The 18,996-nt window shown below is 35.6% G+C and overlaps 1 protein-coding gene across 3 annotated transcripts in view; it reads right to left on the bottom strand.

Moving 5' to 3' along the window:
* Positions 1 to 18,996, bottom strand: part of LOC145988495 (WD repeat and SOCS box-containing protein 1-like) — a 41,162-nt gene that overhangs the window by 18,031 nt on the left and 4,135 nt on the right. For all 3 annotated transcript variants that reach the window (XM_083123356.1, XM_083123358.1, XM_083123357.1), the window contains exons 3-6: positions 17,034 to 17,220; positions 15,145 to 15,371; positions 12,234 to 12,343; positions 11,088 to 11,210 (exon numbers count right to left, since the gene is read on the bottom strand). In XM_083123356.1, the coding sequence (XP_082979482.1) occupies positions 11,088 to 11,210; positions 12,234 to 12,343; positions 15,145 to 15,371; positions 17,034 to 17,220 (647 nt within the window). The remainder of the gene's footprint in view (positions 1 to 11,087; positions 11,211 to 12,233; positions 12,344 to 15,144; positions 15,372 to 17,033; positions 17,221 to 18,996) is intronic.

Genomic DNA, 18,996 nt, shown 5'->3' with positions numbered 1-18,996 from the left:
TTAAGAATTTACAAATTCATTTTGTGTAAATCAGTATTCAACTAAACTTTAATATTTCCTCTCAATTCATCTTCAGTCATTATTCAAGAAAGATTGGTTTAGTATTTTTAAGGGAGGGAAAACAATTTGCAGCCATTCAGGTTCTATATGGAATATCTGAAATTTGATATTGTATTGTTAGACTATCGGTTATCGCTATGTCAAGTGTTGAATTATTAACAATTCTGCAGATCATAAAAATTAAAAATTCAATAAGAGAGTTAGAGTGCGCATCAAATCTCCTGCATATGGCCTTGAACTGCTGAACAGCACCAGCGAATCACAGACGTGCGGCGTTGCCTAGTTCAGAACCTGTTTCACCTCGCTACTAAATCGTGTACCTGGCGCTCGGATATAAATATATTATTTCAAGTGTCAGTAGTTCAACAGATGGAAAGATAATTAATTTGCGAGTATGTACGAAAAACAAGCGTGATTGTAGCTTATACCGTTCCCTCTGTAGAAGCAATGTCATTATAAACGTATTTGCATTGTATCGTTTTTGTTCTCCCTTCGTTCTTGTCGCATTCCGAAACTTTTCCGATTAGCGAAGGGAACAGAGCAGGTTCGTTCCCAGTGATGGTAGAAGGAGAAATTGACGAAGAGGATACCGTCACTGTTCGTTTTTCCCACGTTTTTAGTGTGTGTGTGTGTGTGTGTGTGTGTGTGTGTGTGTGTGTGTGTGTGTGTGTGTGTGTGTGTGTGTGTGTGTGTGTGTGTGTGTGTGTGTGTGTGTGTGTGTGTGTGTGTGTGTGTGTGTGTGTGTGTGTGTGTGTGTGTGTGTGTGTGTGTGTGTGTGTGTGTGTGTGTGTGTGTGTGTGTGTGTGTGTGTGTGTGTGTGTGTGTGTGTGTGTGTGTGTGTGTGTGTGTGTGTGTGTGTGTGTGTGTGTGTGTGTGTGTGTGTGTGTGTGTGTGTGTGTGTGTGTGTGTGTGTGTGTGTGTGTGTGTGTGTGTGTGTGTGTGTGTGTGTGTGTGTGTGTGTGTGTGTGTGTGTGTGTGTGTGTGTGTGTGTGTGTGTGTGTGTGTGTGTGTGTGTGTGTGTGTGTGTGTGTGTGTGTGTGTGTGTGTGTGTGTGTGTGTGTGTGTGTGTGTGTGTGTGTGTGTGTGTGTGTGTGTGTGTGTGTGTGTGTGTGTGTGTGTGTGTGTGTGTGTGTGTGTAGCATGTCGTTGAGTAAACCAAGTGGTAGTGATAGCGAGAGAAGAGAGAACAATACAGTGTTGTACGAAGCCAGGCACGACGGGTGATTTTTCAGGTGTACAATTTTTTAAAAAAAAATGTTCGAGTGAAGAAGAGAGCAGTAAAATTGACTTTAAGAAGTGCCAGGCTCTAACAGCTCAAGCGTGTGGTGTGAATCAAGCTACCGTTTCTCGGATATGTTCGGGGGGCAAAACAATGTGGATCGGGGCCTGCTCCAATGTTTCAATCACCTAGAAAGCACATTAACGTACCGAAAAGAACGACAAACTTAGATGACTTTGAAAAATACGTAGTTCGTAGAACCGTCTTTGAAATTTACGATTGTGGCGAATTTTCTACTGCCAAAAGGATAACGTACTCTTTACGGGACAAAATATCTCACAAAGGCTGTACAACTTCCACCTTGAGAATATTGAAACAATTATGCAGTCCCTCTGGCATAATCAGGTATGTTCTTTTCTTCCATTAAGTTTATTATATGTTATATTATCTAATGTTCCGTGCTCTCCGTGACAAGGTGTTTCGCTCAACCACGCTATCTCTTTTCCGTGTGAGATTTCGACATGGCACCGCTGCAGTGCACTGCTATTGGCTATCGCCATATGCAGGAGATTTGACGCGCACTATAGTTCTCAATCCTAAGTTAACAAGTAGATGTTTATCGCGAACAGCACACAACATATTCCCGACAGCAAGCACAAATGCAAAAGCATTTCTTGCCTATAGGTGAAAAGCCCAGTTGCAGCAGCCATTGTTGCCTACAATAATTAGGGAGGTGAAGTTATTATTAAGATTTTCCATGCATTGCCACCGATTATTGTAATATTGCTAAATTTTATGTCAGCAAGTTATTGACCCTTGTGAAAATTTTGTATCAACATTTATAATGTGTTTTATTTACGATTTATAATATAATTATTGCAAGAATAGAAAAACAGTAATATTGATCCATACTTCCTATTTTGATATGTACTTATTACAAATGAGAAAACCCTGAATAATACAATAATGACCCTTCATAGCAGTAGTGCCTTACTTTAAAAACATATCTATCCCTAAAAAAAAATCTCCTTAAGTACTTTTCCTATTAGCAAAAATCTAGCGGTCAAAAAGTTTCATATAGTAAATCAGTAATACTAAAATTACTTAGTGTGTAAACTTTTTCAATTACTTGGCACTTTGACACTTTTTGCATAAGTTTTCCTCTAGCGTTAAAAATCTTTAGCAAGTAGAAATCAATTTTTATTTTTATTAGTTCTACCACAAATGTGAGTACGTGGACAATCTGCAAAAATTTAAGTTATTTTCTTTTCTTCCAAAGCATAATCTGATTTCATCACTGTAAATTGTGGTATGTGAGCTGTTCTCCATTCTCAATGTGCACATGAATTCCAATCATGCATGCAAGCACCAGAATGACTGTGAAAGCAATCCCAAGTAACCACCACCGTTGGGCCAACCTCAGTTTTTAAGTGGGAAAGGTTGGCTTTAGTCTTACGTTAGGCCAACGGTGGTTGCCCACGTTTGCCCAACCATGGAAAAGTGAGTTAAAATCAGTTTTAAAAACAACTTTTTCGTGCTAAGAAAACGTTCTGGAGTATGCTCAAAATTCTAGAGTGTAAAATAAGTGACATGTAAGAGTGTTTCTTTTCGAATATTTCAATCACAGCACATACTGGAAATATAATATATTTTTAATGAAAGGAGAATCTATTTTTAACTTTCAGTATCTCACCAGTCCTTTGTCAGTCACCATGGATGAAACCTGTGTTTGGGAAATGCTCATTGTTTGTCTCTTTAGTTGTAGTAGAACTAGAACATTCTTACAGGTATTGTGATGGTGGTTAAGCAATGTTATGTGAAGACTAAATTGCATGAAAGGTGCAAAATTAAGTAAACTCTAGAAGGTTTTTGTGCTATCACTTAAAGGTATCATGCCTTGAAAACAATGACACCATGTGACTGAGAAAGTGTTGTGCATTTTTTTTATTTTCATAAATAATTTGCACTATTGTTTACATTTGGCTTCACAATAAATTATGTATACAATGAGAACACAAACCTATCTATTCTAAAATCATATGTTGGCCCAACGTTGGAACCACGACCAAAATTACCGGTACGGTATGTTTTTGCGTTGGACCAACCGTTGTCCAATCATTTTCAGAACGGTTGGCCCAACAACTTTTGGTTACTTGGGATATGGGTAATAAAACAATGTTAATGAAGTTAAAGAAAAATGTGCCTATGTTAAATGGAAATTTCAATTAATATTAATTGTTGCTAACATTAATTCTGTTGTGAAATCATTTCCCACTTGTATCGGAAGATTTTCCACAATACTTTCTTGTTTATTTGCCTGTGTTACAGTTATTGTAACCCTACATAAAACATGCTACAAAGCAAAAAGTCCATGTTACAAATCCTGGCTAAGTTACGTGTTGGTTTTCTAGTTCATTTCATAATTATTCAAAGCATTGTTAAGTAGTTCCTTAATGCTTAATTGATTCATATATTTTGTCCTATAAACAGCATAATCAAGAAATAAATCAAAGTGTACACATATGTTTATGTAATTTCTTCAGATTCATTCAGATCAAGAAAGGATGACAAAAAAACAGGAAGCAACATTACAAATAAAGTTACAACATTAAGAAGATAACTTAAGAATCAACTAATCACTCAAATAAGAGAATCTATTATTATTACTTCTTTGGTACTTTTGCTGCACTTGCAGGTTTGAGAGTTCAAACTGGTTCAAAATACAGCTCATGCTACATATACAGGTGTAATATAAAAAAATGAAACCCACTGAATTGATGTCTCTACTCGCGGTTTTCAAAATGCACCTATGAACATTTGGCTGCAAATGATATGGAGCTACAGATGTGAAAAAGTGCTGTAGGAAAGAAAGGAATAAGGCGAAAGTAGAATCAAATGCAGTATTTGAAAGTCACATAGGAATAAATTGATGTTACAGGCTTATTGAAAAAAAAAATGCTGAAATTCCAACAACTTTTACCCTGGCCTGAAAAACCAAGATTCCATCATGTAATTCCTATAGGTTTTTACATTGTATGAGAACCAGACGAACGTAACTCCAAAAGTGCAGTTCTGACTCTATTTAGAGTAGGGATATGAAATTTTGGTCGATACCAATAAAGTACATATATAAAATTTACCGATACCAATAACAGATATTCTACAGATTCGATATAAAATTAGATATGGTCCTTGAAGAATCCGATATGTTCATTGACCACCTTAATAAATGTGTGTTTCCAGGTGACTACAGTGCAAAATAAGTTGAATATTTAGACAACAAAATGGCACAATTTTGCACTAAATTATAAGATTTTATTGATATATTGGATCGGTAAAATAATCTCTAATTTTATCGATAAACCAATACACCGATATGAATATATCAGCCAATGCCGATAGAGTACAGATTAATCGGTCCCATCCCTAATTTGGAATCAGATCGACATATATCCACTTCCATTTCTTAGCAGTAAGGTGGAGTCGCGTATCTCCAATTTACAGGCATATTCCTAAGAAGACACATTATTTCCTCTCTCCTGTAAATTTGATCAATTGGAGTTGCATCTCTCTGGTTCTCATACGATGAATTATCTGCCTTGTCTGCCAACTAGGAATATAAATTGTAGGTATTTTAGTATGTGTTTTAATACTCCACAACAATGATAATTTACTCGAGACTGTACAAAAGATTCCATCAATGCCAATGGAAAGCCTAAATATGAAAGGATAAGGAACAAATAAATGACTATCTAAAGGTACACCATGCCATGGAGGCACATATAGGGCAATGTGGAGGTAGAGCCTCACAATCTCTTATCTCTCTACCTTTACCCCACAGGTAGCCCTCAGGTACCCATTCATTTGAGGTTGGGTGAACCCCAGAGATGCTTTATGCAGGGACAAGGCTGGAAAAATGTCAACCTTAGATCACCCATCCCGGGAAATAAATTGAGGTCCCCTGCATGGCTGTCAGGTTCCACTCTGGCTCCAGTAATGGTTATGATCTACACTAAACATAAACAACAACCATGTTTGTTCCATGAATTTAGTCTGTTTCAAAACCACTTTGTGTTGGATAAACAATGAGACTGGACTCGCAGTTTAAAATGGGATCCGAAAAGAAAGAAAATAACAAATAAGGATAAAGGCAAAGAGATAGAAAGAGTAAATGTGGTTGTACATTGCATTATTACTGGAGTAAATTTTGCTATTTCAGAGCGATAAAACAAGTCTAAACAACATGTTCATGGGTAAGGTGAAGTAGCCAAAATTCACTCTTCCAAAGTATCTTTCGTAGATCCACCAGTACTGCCACATTTCTTTCTTTCAGACTCCACTTTCTCACACCTGTAGCTCTGCAAATATACATTCCCAGTCACGTATTTATCAGAAATTATTTATTGTTTTCATGGATAGAACCTATTTACACAGCTTGTCCTCACATCATCCTGTATAACTTTTCCAGCCTACACATAGAGGTCTTATCCCTTCACGGACATATATAATTAAATCGTTTCAAAGAAAAATACATACCATCCATTTCACCCACCTGACATTCCATTTACCCACGCAAACCACGCCGACCGATCAAATACATTTGGAAGATTCATACAAGCCAAGAAAACAGGGACCACTTCAGCAATTCGCCCCCTTGGTGAATCACAGAAGCATTTGTCCCTACCTACAACCAGTCAACAATAATACACACACATACGTACATATATGCTAATTCCTATATGCTTCATGTGCATAAAATACCTGTTTCTCATGCATTGGAGGGGAAACTAAGAGACTTGAAGGTCAGACAAGTAATAAAATGAAGTTTATGAAAGAAGGTTAATCATTTCTCTGCATAAGGATAAACATTACTAATACTGTTGTCATGAAATACCCACAATATGCACCAAGAAATATGTAATGTAATAACTATTTCTTCTGCAGAATGTGTGTAATTATTCATTGTTATTGCTCTAGAGATTATAAACATTATGTGAAATTGTTAACGTTCTTTCATACTTCTTATTAATATTTGTCTTACTCAAGTTTAATACAGTATTATTCTTTTAAATTTCTGGAATGTAAGAAAGTTTCTAGTGGAATTATCTAGGTTAGAATCTTTTTCTGCATAAATAATGTAATGTAAATGCATTTACATACATATAATAAAAACAATCACAAGCCTTCAATATTGCCACTCACAAAATGAATTTGTTGATATCAAATTTTCACTTCTATTGCATTTTAAAAGAAAGAAATTAATAAAAACTTTCACCATGACTTGCCACAGTTGAAATAGGTTGTCGTCTAAATATTAACATTACACTTTCAGAATAAAGGATACAGGACACTTACATAAGGTTACATTCAGGGGTAAAGTTGGAAGTGTTTCCTACGTACTATACTGGAGGGAAAGAAAGAAGCTCTGCCTGTAACTTTCTCCCAATCTTGTCTAAGCGTATTGCCAGCTCTAGTAAGGAGGGTGCCTGTCTGCGACTTATTTTCTTTAATTCTGAATTATTATTTTTTTCAAAGTTTTTCTGCACTGGGGAACAAATGTGTGACAATGCTGAAAACATAACCCCAAGCTATTTCACCTCACCTTCAGTCTTGCAAGAGGCAGGGAAAAAGTTTCTTTAGCCCTGTCTATTGGTTTATTGTATTCTCTTCTTTTGCTTGCTTTTCTGCCACTTTTGGCTAGCCATGCTGATGAACATGAAAGATAACACTGGTGAAGAGACATATGCAAAAGAAACACTCGTGTCCAGACTGCAACTTGAATCCCGTACCCTTGTTGGCAAATGTATGTGTTGGCCACTTATGTACCTAGCCAACAATGCAGCAGATGTTTCTAAGATGGTTGGTCCTCAGAGTGAATAAGAAATCCTCATGCCTGATCTAAACAAAACTAAACTTTGTTGACTGGGTTATTCAGCACTGAATGTTTCTACGATCAGATTAATCACTATACTTCTGATCAAACATTTCTCTAGGTCATGAAAGGAGCACCGACCACTTACATTTTCAGGGAAATAACATCATGGAACCTTGACATCCACTACTGGAAACCATGTATTTCAAAATCTACTTCAACTCTGACAAGTCATGGTCAAATTTCATTTTTCCAAGATAAAGTTACAAAGGTTATCAAAGAATATCCTTATTTATAACTCACTTAATCTGAAAAATCACTACTGTCGTTCACAAACATGTTTATTTACAAAGTTGTTAAAAGCTCATTGAATAAATTAAGGTAATAAAAATATAGACATTTAAGGGAAAAGAGCTGCATTTATAATTTATTAATTTCAAAGTACAGCTTATTATTGGAACTCTGCCACATCAATCTATCAGAATTTTCTCGAAAATATTCATAACTTGACATATGACAATTATTTAATCACTCTCTTTCCATTGTGCTTTTGGTAAAATAATTAAAATTACGCATGTGCATTATTTGCAGGATATTTAGACTCCACGAGAAACTGCCCCTAGACATTTTCGAGAACTGCAAGATTCCCAAACTCTGGAAAAGTATCCACAGTTATCCGTAAATAAATTTGAACCGATCCGTTCAGATACTGATGTCACTCATTATCATACATCATCTGCATGCCTCCAAGAGGGAACAAGGAACTTGCAGAATGGTGGAATGAGAGTTTTATACATAACTTAGCAAGAAAGAGAAATGCATTTCAGTGGTACACTAGCATAGAAGAATATAAACCTTGGTATTTTGCATACAATTTACACAGGGAAGCAAGAGTATTGATAATCTGATTAAGAACTGGGCAAAAGTAGAATGATCATCATTTCGCAACATCCATTAAATGTCAATTGCCAAGTATCCCAACCCTGGATACCTTCACTTGATGTGGTCAAATTTAATATTTTGTGTAAAAACAAGAGTCCATTTAATATGGTATTCTGACTAATAATCAAGAAGTCTGCTGGTATCTAGCAAAAATACTGACTTGTCAACTCAACAAATTTCATTGTGAATGACAACAGTGGTTTATTGAAATCAAGTGTAACATAAATAAGAATATTCTCAGATAAATCCTCCATTTCATCTACTATATAATAAACCACAATTCTCTTGGTAGGAAAACAATACTCTGTGGAAGTAACAGTTATGCATAAAAAAAACTTCCTGCAATATTATGTAAATGAAAGTAAATTAAAAATATAAATCTCCATGGAATGTGATATTATCACAACTCTAAATGGTATACTTCATTTGGAAACACTGATGCAACAATTGTTAATGCTAGTTTATGGTTATAGTTTTTTCTTCTGGAAAGCCTTTAGAATAATGAATACAATACTTTTGTAACTGGGAATAGTGACAACACAATTACATGTTAACTGTTGGAGACTTGACTGGCAGTTGAGTCTGTTGGTTTATAGCCTGACCAAATTCAAAGATCTAACTTCTTGAATTCGTAACATACGGAAAGGGAACAAACATCAAGCGTATAAAATTTGAAACATCAGAGACTTTTCCCAAGACACTGACATTGCCTCTTTACATATTTTGCATTAACATTTATTTTATATATGCACAATTTATACAAAAGTTAAAAATTTTGCACAGAGTTCTCTCTTTATGCTAGAATATTTACATCTAGCTTGAAAATAATATTTCTTGTATCCATTGATTCACAGTGCAGATTGATATTGTTACATTCTAGGAGAAAGCACACTACCTAGATTACAGGCATGACAATTTAAGTAAAAAAAAAAGTTACACAATGAATCTTGTCAGTAATGTTTTGCTATATAAAAAATCATTATATTGTTGAAGCCTAATAACCTAATTCTCAACTGACAAATTTCAACTTGTGTAACGCTATAGATAAAAATGATTGTTCATTGTTATTGCACTTGAGAAACATGGATAGAATTTAAAATTTGTTAAACTCATCTTTAATATTCGATGAAGGAGGGACAAGTTCTCACCAAATGCAACAATGCAAAGTGTATTAATCTGCTTGTAACAACCGTTAACATAGAATGAAACTATGCACTGCAAGTAACATATACATCAAGAAGAAATGTATATTTTTATTTCTTTTTTTGCTTATTTACAGTGTATTTTGTTCACTCAAACTGCCAATCAAAACTCCCGTGTTAAATAATAAATGTTCAATGGAAAATATTACTTTCGTATAACAGTAAATAATATTTTTTTAAAAATTTATTTGTATTAAATGCTAATAACAGGGATTTTGAATTTCTGCTTGAAAATTTTAATGAAATTTAAATGTACAGAATAAAAGGGGGAAATACAGTGAATATGAATACTGTACTCTGAAATGAGGGATTGCCTTTAAATTTTTTTAAAAATAAAATAGTAATGATCCAAGCTCAGAATTTGATGAGAAAAATAATACTTAAAACCAGACAACACTGTATTTATTTGGCATTTTTTCAGTATTTTTATTGTGTTTTAAATATTTTGGCATGCTTTATCATATTGAAATTATTTTTAAACTGCATTTTGCTCCTCCATTTGTAAATATGATTGTATAGTGCTTTAAGTGCCCACCACTACCATTAGCAATCTACTGCAAAACAATAAAATTAAATATATAAAAAAACCTTAATTTCCTTAAACTTAGTATTGCCTTTTAATACTTCCTTATGAAAGAAACCAAACTATTGACATTTGATAATAGTAATACAAGGGGCATGGAAGTAAATTTAATACACTATACCTTGAATTAACATATTTTTTTTCAAAATTTCAAATTAAAAAATTCAACAGTCTTGTAAATATCACTAGCATTGATTGCTTGGCAAAAATACAGTGGGAGTATTAAACAATGCCACTTCAATAAATACAGTGCTTGCTGGTGTAATATATGTGAATTTTATCATTTTGAAATATAACTGCAACATACAATATGCACTATTAAACAGATTTAGGAATCTATTCAGAATATTTATTATCTTCAATATGCTACTATTAAAATGAAAAGTAACAAGCAGTGAAGATTTAGAAAAATGTTATAAGCACATAAAAAACTAAATAGCTCCTTATGGGCCAAGATCTACAAATCAGCTTTTCACTGGGTGACACGTGGTCAGTCACTGTGTCCATGGAGTTGTTGTCTGGCTATCAAGACCAGAGTCCCATGACTTTCAATGCAGGGTTAACACCAAAATTAGACATTTGACTATACGAGAGCTCTTATAAATTCAGAAGCATAGTAATAAAAACTTGACATTACAGTTCTAAAATTAACTAAAAATTTAGATACCGTAAAGGGAAAACAATAACTATGAACCAAAGTGTTTACTACATAAAGTGGCCACATTAACATTTGGAGAGTACAGATTTGCCTATCAAAACAAGATTATTGCATGGAATTAAAACAAAAAAAACGATTTGCCAAAAAAAGAAAGTACAATATTAAGAAAATCAAAATCCCTATTACAAGCACATCACTGCTCACAGTGTTGCAAAAGGTAATTATCAATTTCTGTCTTTAGCAAGTGTCATATTCAACAAGCAACTTTCAAAACACCCTACTGGTTTTCTAGTAAGAGCACTATATATAATTCACTTTCACACAATTCAGAGCAATCTAATAATAATGACAAAGTAAGATATCTAAAATATACATTCATAAATTGTATGAAAACAAACCATTATAAAAATATGTAGCTTCAGAATATTTACCACTAACATATTCCTAATAAAATTAACATTACAATGGCATAATGACATTAATTGCATTTAAAATAAAATTGTACTATTTTTTACATGTAATGAAATATATTTAAATATAAAACAACTCACATCTTTATTTGGTCCAGTTGAAGCCAGCATTTTAGCATTTGGAGACCAAGTGCAGGACATGATTATGTCAGTATGACCTTTCAGGGTTTCAAATAAGTTTCCATCGTCCTTTAAGTCCCACAACTATTTGGCAAAAAGAAAGAACATGAAATCTAAGTCAATGTTGGATCGATCACTTGGTCATATGTACAAGTCTGTACGCTTAATGCATCATAATTATCTGCGTAAAAGACACAGAAATAGGGAAGACAGGGAGGGAATTAAGAAAGGGGAAGAGGGGAAAGAGAAAAAAAAGAGACAAAAAAATGAACACACAATAGAGTACAAAAGATATAAGTGAATAAGTGTGCAGCCGGCTAAGAATGTAATATCAATGGTCACTGCTTATTTTGGTGTCTTTTTATTTTGTAGATTTTATTTACGTCATTGTTCTTACTTGCTACAAGTTTAGTAATCATTTCATATTGTGTGGGCAGTTTTAGTTGGTGATCTGCATCTGGAAATTACATAATAAAAAAACAGGGCAAACACCTCTACAAGGCACTTGATGTCCTGGTGCCTTTAGTACTATAAACCAGGATGAAATTTCCTCAGAATCATGGTTCCCCAGTTTTTAATATGTAATGCGCTTTGTGATTGTTTATCTAGATTTACAAAATAATAACACAGTGAAACCTTGATTTTAAGTTTTTCAGGATACCAAGGGGAGGGAAAATGTAAAATCAAGGAAAATTTTATTTCATTGTGCTATGTTGGGACCATCAAGATTGAATGCATAATGCGGGACAATGTAAAATCAGGGAACATAAAATCGAGGTTCCACTGTAGGTTCTTGATACATACATAAATAAAGTAGTAACATTTATAGGTTTCAGTTGTTTGTTCGAGTTCTTGTTTTAAGTCCACTTTATGCAGATATAGGGTAATTGGGACTGGGCCTACAGTTTAAAGTGGGATCCGAACCACTATGTGCCTCCACCGGGTATCGAACCTGGAAGGTTTCAGTTTTGTTTTGTTTAACATGCTTCTTCAGATATGCAGAACAAATGAGTTGCAATAAAATATGAAAGGTGTGGTACGTGCCATATATGCCCCAAACAATAATTTTAATCACCCTGTACTTTTAAAGAGATTTGCGTTTCTCACCTTGAGATCCCTCGCCATGGAGGCAGAAGCCAATCGCAGAGATCCGTCAGGAGCAAAGGCCAAGTCCTTGATGGAGCATTTGAGATCCACCAACTCCAACAGCAGCTGCCCTACAACGTAAAGGAAAATACAAGTGTATTAAAGGTATTTTAGGGAATATATACACTGCGGTGTTCGCAGTGAAGGGTTCCAAGATAACTAATATTTCTTTGTACCATGTACCGTTGGCATGACAGCAGAACTTCATATGTTCCAAATCAATGCAAGTTCTTGCAATCTCTCTAGGATCTAGGATATCAAAAATTCCTTCACCACGATGATCGAATCAAACACCACTCATTTTTACAACTGAACATATTGCCATACTTCCAGTTTTGTGGGGAGACATCTACACTGTAAAAATTACTTCAGATATTTTAAAAAAATGTATAAGAAAAAAGGAATTTGTGGTTATATATTTTTTTTTCATTATTGTTCAAGTTTTGACAAAATACATGTGTGTCTTTGTTAAGTGAAAAGATTAATTTTAAAATTTGCTAATCACAATGGAAGTTCAAATATTTAAATTTCACTTTCATCCCTTTCCTTCCTCAATTATTAGTAGCATATTGAAAAATCGAAGTCTGTTCAAATTAAATTAAGATCCCACGTTTTGTCCAAAGTTAGGGAAATCTCGATGTATAGAGCTGCTCAAAATGATGTTTCCGATTTGAAGCTTTCAGACAGAAGGGACAAGCAACAGAGGTCACCAAACTGGGGTCACATTGTGCATGCCTTTGAGAAAACATCTCGGCCCAAGAGAAAATGGCGGTACCCTTAACCCTCAGCAGCTCCTCGAGAAAGAGGAACATTTTCCATGGTTTATGAAGATTATGTTTATGGACATATTCCATTCTCTTTAGTTCGCAGAAATATGTTATTGTGAAGTTAAGTATGACTGTCACTTTACCATGAAGCAGAACAGCACGAAGGCTTTGCGGAAGTGAATATAGCACCCAACACGACATTCCACAACAGCAGCTATAACTTTACGCCGTTACGTTAGGATTGTTAGGTTTGGAATTAATGGAAATATTTGAAGTGTTCCTTCACTATTTCAGCTTGCATACAAACTGTTCTTACTCATAAATAGCAGCGAAAGTTCTCCAAAATGGCAGGTTCTTACTTACGTGGGCCACACTTTGGTATCAAATATCTCCATTATTTATGTTTTCTAAATGCTGGAACAAATTTTATATTACATAAAACGTTGAAATCTGTCTATGAAAAAAATTCAACATAATTCTCGAGGGGTACAGTGGGTAAACAACCCCAAAATGGCTCTCGTCAAAGACAAAGAACTTGGTAATTTGTAGTCAAATTCCTGCCAGACACTTTATAAACTGCACCAGATCATGATCAATTATTACGATGGTTCCTGTGGCACATGCTTGCAGATAAAATATGGTCTATGGTAAAGGCCATCTTTGTGAACCGTGTGCGTGAAGCTTGCATGCAGCTGTTCCACAGTTTCCTTGCAGTTGACCAGATGACTTTCTTGAGCACAAATGGGATATCCACTACATGGATCTTCAACAAATTTGATACAAAAATGCCAATGCATATAAATAACAGACTTATTCACCCATTTACATTTTACATTAACACTGTTAATGATTGTCGAATGTCCTCAGAATGACATGAAAAATAAAATTTTGGCTACTTTAATTTTACGTCGTTCATTAGATTCCAATATTTTGGCTCCTTTAATCCAACCATGAGAAGTACATGCACAATCAACAAAAATCTTAATTATCAATCAGAAGGCGTAATGTATATAATTAGCATTCTCTTATACTGGATACAAGAGCATTCACGTATAGCAATTAGTAAATACGTCACATTGCAAAATGTGACCACGTGGAAAATGATGAAATTCTTAATAAAAAGTTATCAAAGAGAAATGGCAGAAAGTACTTTTGTAGAATGTGTCATATACCACTGTATAAGGATAACCCTAATAAAAGACACTAAAAAAAATGCATACGAAATAATCTAACAGTTATTTTTAGTGGTTTTTATTGATTTTATCTGCGGCTTTTTGTTTTGGTTTCCCAGAACTTTCTCAATCTACACTAAGATATGCATACAAAAACACAATCTCACATGGCTAGTCACTGTACACTTGTAAGGAAAGAATGTGTCCTTATTTCCTCCTAGGTAAACTGGTTTTTCCTTGCATTTGTTCCTTACAGCTGGCTGATTCTCCCCCTCCCCTCCATCCTGTAACCTACTCTTCTTGCCTTCCCTCCCCTCCTCCTTCTGTTGGCACGGACCTTCTCTTTCTCCTTTAACTCATCTGGCAAGATAAAATCTTCCATTTTTGAAAAACTCAATATGCTGACCAAGGCAGAAATTTATTTTATTATAAAACATAAACTAAACGTAACGTTTCAACCTTCTAGCAAGATCTTCTTCAGACTCTGTACCAAGTACAAATGTAACAAGGTACACTGTTACCTGGGAGCAAATACAGAACATTCATTCCTTAGAAGTGTAGATTGAGAAAGTTCTGGGAAACCAAAACTAAATGTTGCACATAAAATCAATAAAAACAACTAAAAATAACTGTTAGATTATTTTGCATGTACAAAAAGTGGTTATGCGAACCTTCAAGAAGAACATTGATATATTTAAAAAAAATTGCATGGAATCCTACTGTACAGGGTGTTGGCATACAACTCTGGCAAACTTTCACAGTACATAGAGAACACAAAGACGGACAACTTTTCCTTGCAACATTTTGCTCGTCAAGGCTTCATTGCAGTACTACAAGCTCTTGAAAAACTGTACTGTATGTATGTTGCATAAAAAAAAAAGCAATGGATCATTTCTTCCTCTTATGACACTTCCAAACATTTCTTAAACCAACCTGAGTCGGCATCCCAGATCCGGATCCGTCCATTGAGGTGGCCAGTGGCGAGCACCATCCCCTTGTTGTAATTGACGCGACGCCACTGCTTCTCAGAGGAAGCTGAGATATCTCCATTGCCAGTGCCAGATCCAAAAGCAGCAGAGCACACAGGTGTAAGAGTCCAGATGGTGATTACAGTCCCTTTCAGTTTGTTTCCTTCCAAATCCGTATTATCTTGGCTCAATCTGAAATTACATAGCGTGTGTAATGAAATCATTCAAGTATTACTGGACTGGGTTTTTCAAAATTACAATAAATCTTATTTTGCAAGTGGCTTGTTCTCCTAGTGACAGTTCGTTCTAATTTCCTATATTTTTAATCAAGCTGAAACTTGATGTACATATACAGGGTGTCACCACACAATGCATACAAGTTTCACAGAACACAGACGAGATCAACATAAACAACTTTTCTCAATAGCATTTTGCACGTCGAGCATGGTTCCCATATGAATCCCAAATGTATTTTCCCCGAGATTTCCTGAACTATTCCAGAATCCTGAAACTTTTCCCACAGTTCATTACTTGTTAAATTTACTTTATAATGGTTCTCATAGCCACACCATCCTCACCTTTTTCATTATTATAAGGGATGAGACAGAATAATCAGTTAATTACCAAATATCAATGTATTAGTTAATCAGTAAAATAATTGATAATTTACTGCAAATTCCAATCATTTTGTTATTTTTATGAAAAAGCACATGTCATGGTTTTGGAAAGTAAGTTTTGTGTTCTGTTTTTCAAATTGGCCTTCGAAAATAACCCATTGAAACCTGTTTTGCAGTAAAAGGTAAAGTGTTCCCCTGTGCTTAGCACCACGCCATGAAGGCGTATAGGGGGTGTGGGGGTAACGCCCCACACTTTCTTGATCCGGTAGTGAGTGGGGGTGATGTGATCAGCATCACGCCCCTGACCGCCTTTACCCCCCAGGGTTTCCCCCAGGTACCCATGTTATTCGACGCTGGGTAGGCGCCGGGGCCGCTTCCACCGTTAGAAAAGTTCCCGGATTTGAACCGGCCGGGGATCGAACCCGGGACCTTTAGCATGGTAGTCAGACGCGTTACCGACTGAGCCACCGTAAGGTTGTATTTATACTTGCATTATTCATTTACCCTTTTTTTATAACTAATCGGAGCAAACTTTTGCTCCATAGGCAATAAAAATACAATGTTAATACATAACTATATCCTGTCCCAGCTAACTGTAGAGCAGGGCCTCGCATATCAGCAGAGGAGGAGGAGGCAAACCGAGTGGTGAAAGCGCAGCATTGACAACTGTACATGTACGGACGTACGGTCCAGACCTTATTCCCTACGCTAAATGCACACCTTATCAAAATTGCTCTTTCAGTTTTATCCCTAATATTCTCTAAGAAATTCTTAAACCAATTGTGAGGACCTGGAGACAAAAATACGGTCCGTTTGCCGTGTGCCTTCGGTATTATCCTTTTCAAAAGTTTGCAACACTTGCAGAGAGGAGGAGGAAATTGGGTAACTCCCGTTGACCATTACACAATCCCATATCTCTCGCTGTTCATTGGTGGAGCCTTGTTGTGTCACTACTTGCGCAGAGACTTGTTCTCGTTCACCTGGTCTACAATTAGCTGGTACGGAGTTTAATATATGGTAGGTCTGATATTTTAAAATGTAAGTAAGTAATTTCACAATTATTTTTTATAAATGATTAACTACATAAAATAGTTTTAAAAATGTGCATTGCTGCTCTAAAATAGTTAGTTTCTTCCCTAGAAAGTTAAAATATTGAAAAGTTCTAGGAAACTAGAACAAAATATCACCAAGGAGTAAGACTAGACTTTTTATTATTAAATGGTGAAACGCAACTTACGGGCAATTTTTGAACCGATTCCATGGCACGATAGTGATTTTCTTCCTGTCAAAGAGCCACGCAAATCTGCTCTCGTCTGGTGAGAAAACTACTTGCCAGCACTCTCTATGTCCTTTGGAGTGGAATGGCCATTGACCCTCACCAGGTGGGATATCTACTAACAACTCAGATGCTTTAGATGCATGGGCTGGAAATACAAAACAAACTGTCAGAGGATTTATTAATGAAAGTTGCATTTAAAATAGCATACTGACATTCTCCATGGTGAATGGTTAGCATAACGTGCATTGAAGGCTGGAGATCCTATATTTGAATCCCGGATTAAGCAACATTTCATTAGCCACTAATTAAGGAGGTCTTTGTACTGATGTTTGTTCAGTCTAAAAAAAAATATGTATATTTGAATTTCGGGCAGATAAAATTTTTAAAAACAACAATGGGGGATCTTTCAGTTTTAAATCAGATAGGCTAACCAGGACTGGACCTACAGTTAAAGTGGGATCAAAACTTCTACTGTGCCTTGTGCCTCCAATGGGAGTCCTCAGACCAAAGTGACTAGCAACAGGTGGCTAGTAATTGATTGATTGATTTGCATATAATGGGCATATCAGCACATAGGTATTTTTGCCCATCACACAATATGGGAATTGAGGACAGGCCCTCTAACAAGAAAATAAAATATTAAAACTTTCTACCCAATCATCAAAACTAATCCATTCATTCATTACTTAACAAGAAATAAAACTATGTTGTTTCTCCTAGGTTAAAAGGGGCACTCTGCACACAAGGCCAAGCACAGGATTGCCTAGCCCTGGTGGCCTGCAAGAAGCAGTTGCTAGGGTGTACTATGGGGAAGTGAGGTTGACTTTTGGGTGCTCCATTAGAAGGTCACCCCTTACACCCCAGGTGGCAAGTGACAAGGGTTTCACACAAAAGGATTACCAGAAACTACACACACAGGAATAGGACCCTCCAGACTATAAAAAAAACATTCACTGCATGTGCAGGACCAACAGACAAAGGCAATACAGTGCAAGTTTTAAGGAAGATTGCATTCATTTCTGAATATTAATTTCCAAGTGATAAGCATTGCTTGTCACTTTGGTCTGAGAGCTCCTTAACCTTATCAGATCAGTATTTTCAATACCATACCATAACCTTTCAGTAAGATGGAGAACCATGGCATTATGATGAAAACATTCAAAGATTCATGAAAGTATTAAAACGACTGTTGCAATCTCTACTGCAGATTGTCGATAACACTTAACACACTGAAACTCTTAGCAAACCAGCCGAGTGATACTTCTATATACAAGATTAGTTTCAATATGTGCAAATGAACAATGGTTTAAGAATTTTCACTTCCACTCATGGACATCCGCAGGATTTTTTCCAGGGGGGGAGGGGACAAAGGAGGCATATTTTTCCCCATAATAGTGATGCCCCTTCAAAAACACTGCTTTAGTCTGAAATTATCATGTTCCTTCTCCACCCTTATAAATTAACATAAATTGATGTGACGAATGAAATTATGTGTGAAATATATACTTTTTAGGTGGACCTTCATTTCCCAGGGGAGGCTGCAGGCCCACCTTCCGGACATCCATGCTGCCACTAAAAACAATATTTTTTTATCTTACTGTCAAATTTCTCCTATTGTTATAACTGTAACATTGTTTGTATTCAAGAAAAGGTAATCACTATGTATAGCACTAATCTCTAATGCTTTATCTAGGCTATATCAGATGTGATGAACTTATAAAGGCTTGATCTATGGCCAATATACATCCCAGATTTTCCAGGACAGTCTCAGAAAGGTCCTGATAAGTTTCTTTAGAATGCCCTGGAATTGGGTGGGAAAGCAGAAATGATTTTTGTGAACATTATTTCTATTTAAATGCGTGGACGTAATTATAAAATACTGATTTTACAAAATAATCTAACTGTACACTGAACCTCTTCC

The sequence above is a fragment of the Lepisma saccharinum genome, chromosome 6 (assembly GCF_977018435.1).
Source record: "Lepisma saccharinum chromosome 6, izLepSacc3.1, whole genome shotgun sequence".
In the NCBI taxonomy this organism is placed as follows: domain Eukaryota; kingdom Metazoa; phylum Arthropoda; class Insecta; order Zygentoma; family Lepismatidae; genus Lepisma; species Lepisma saccharinum.
Note: the sequence above shows the minus strand (reverse complement) of the source record. Positions and strands in the feature narration are given on the sequence as shown.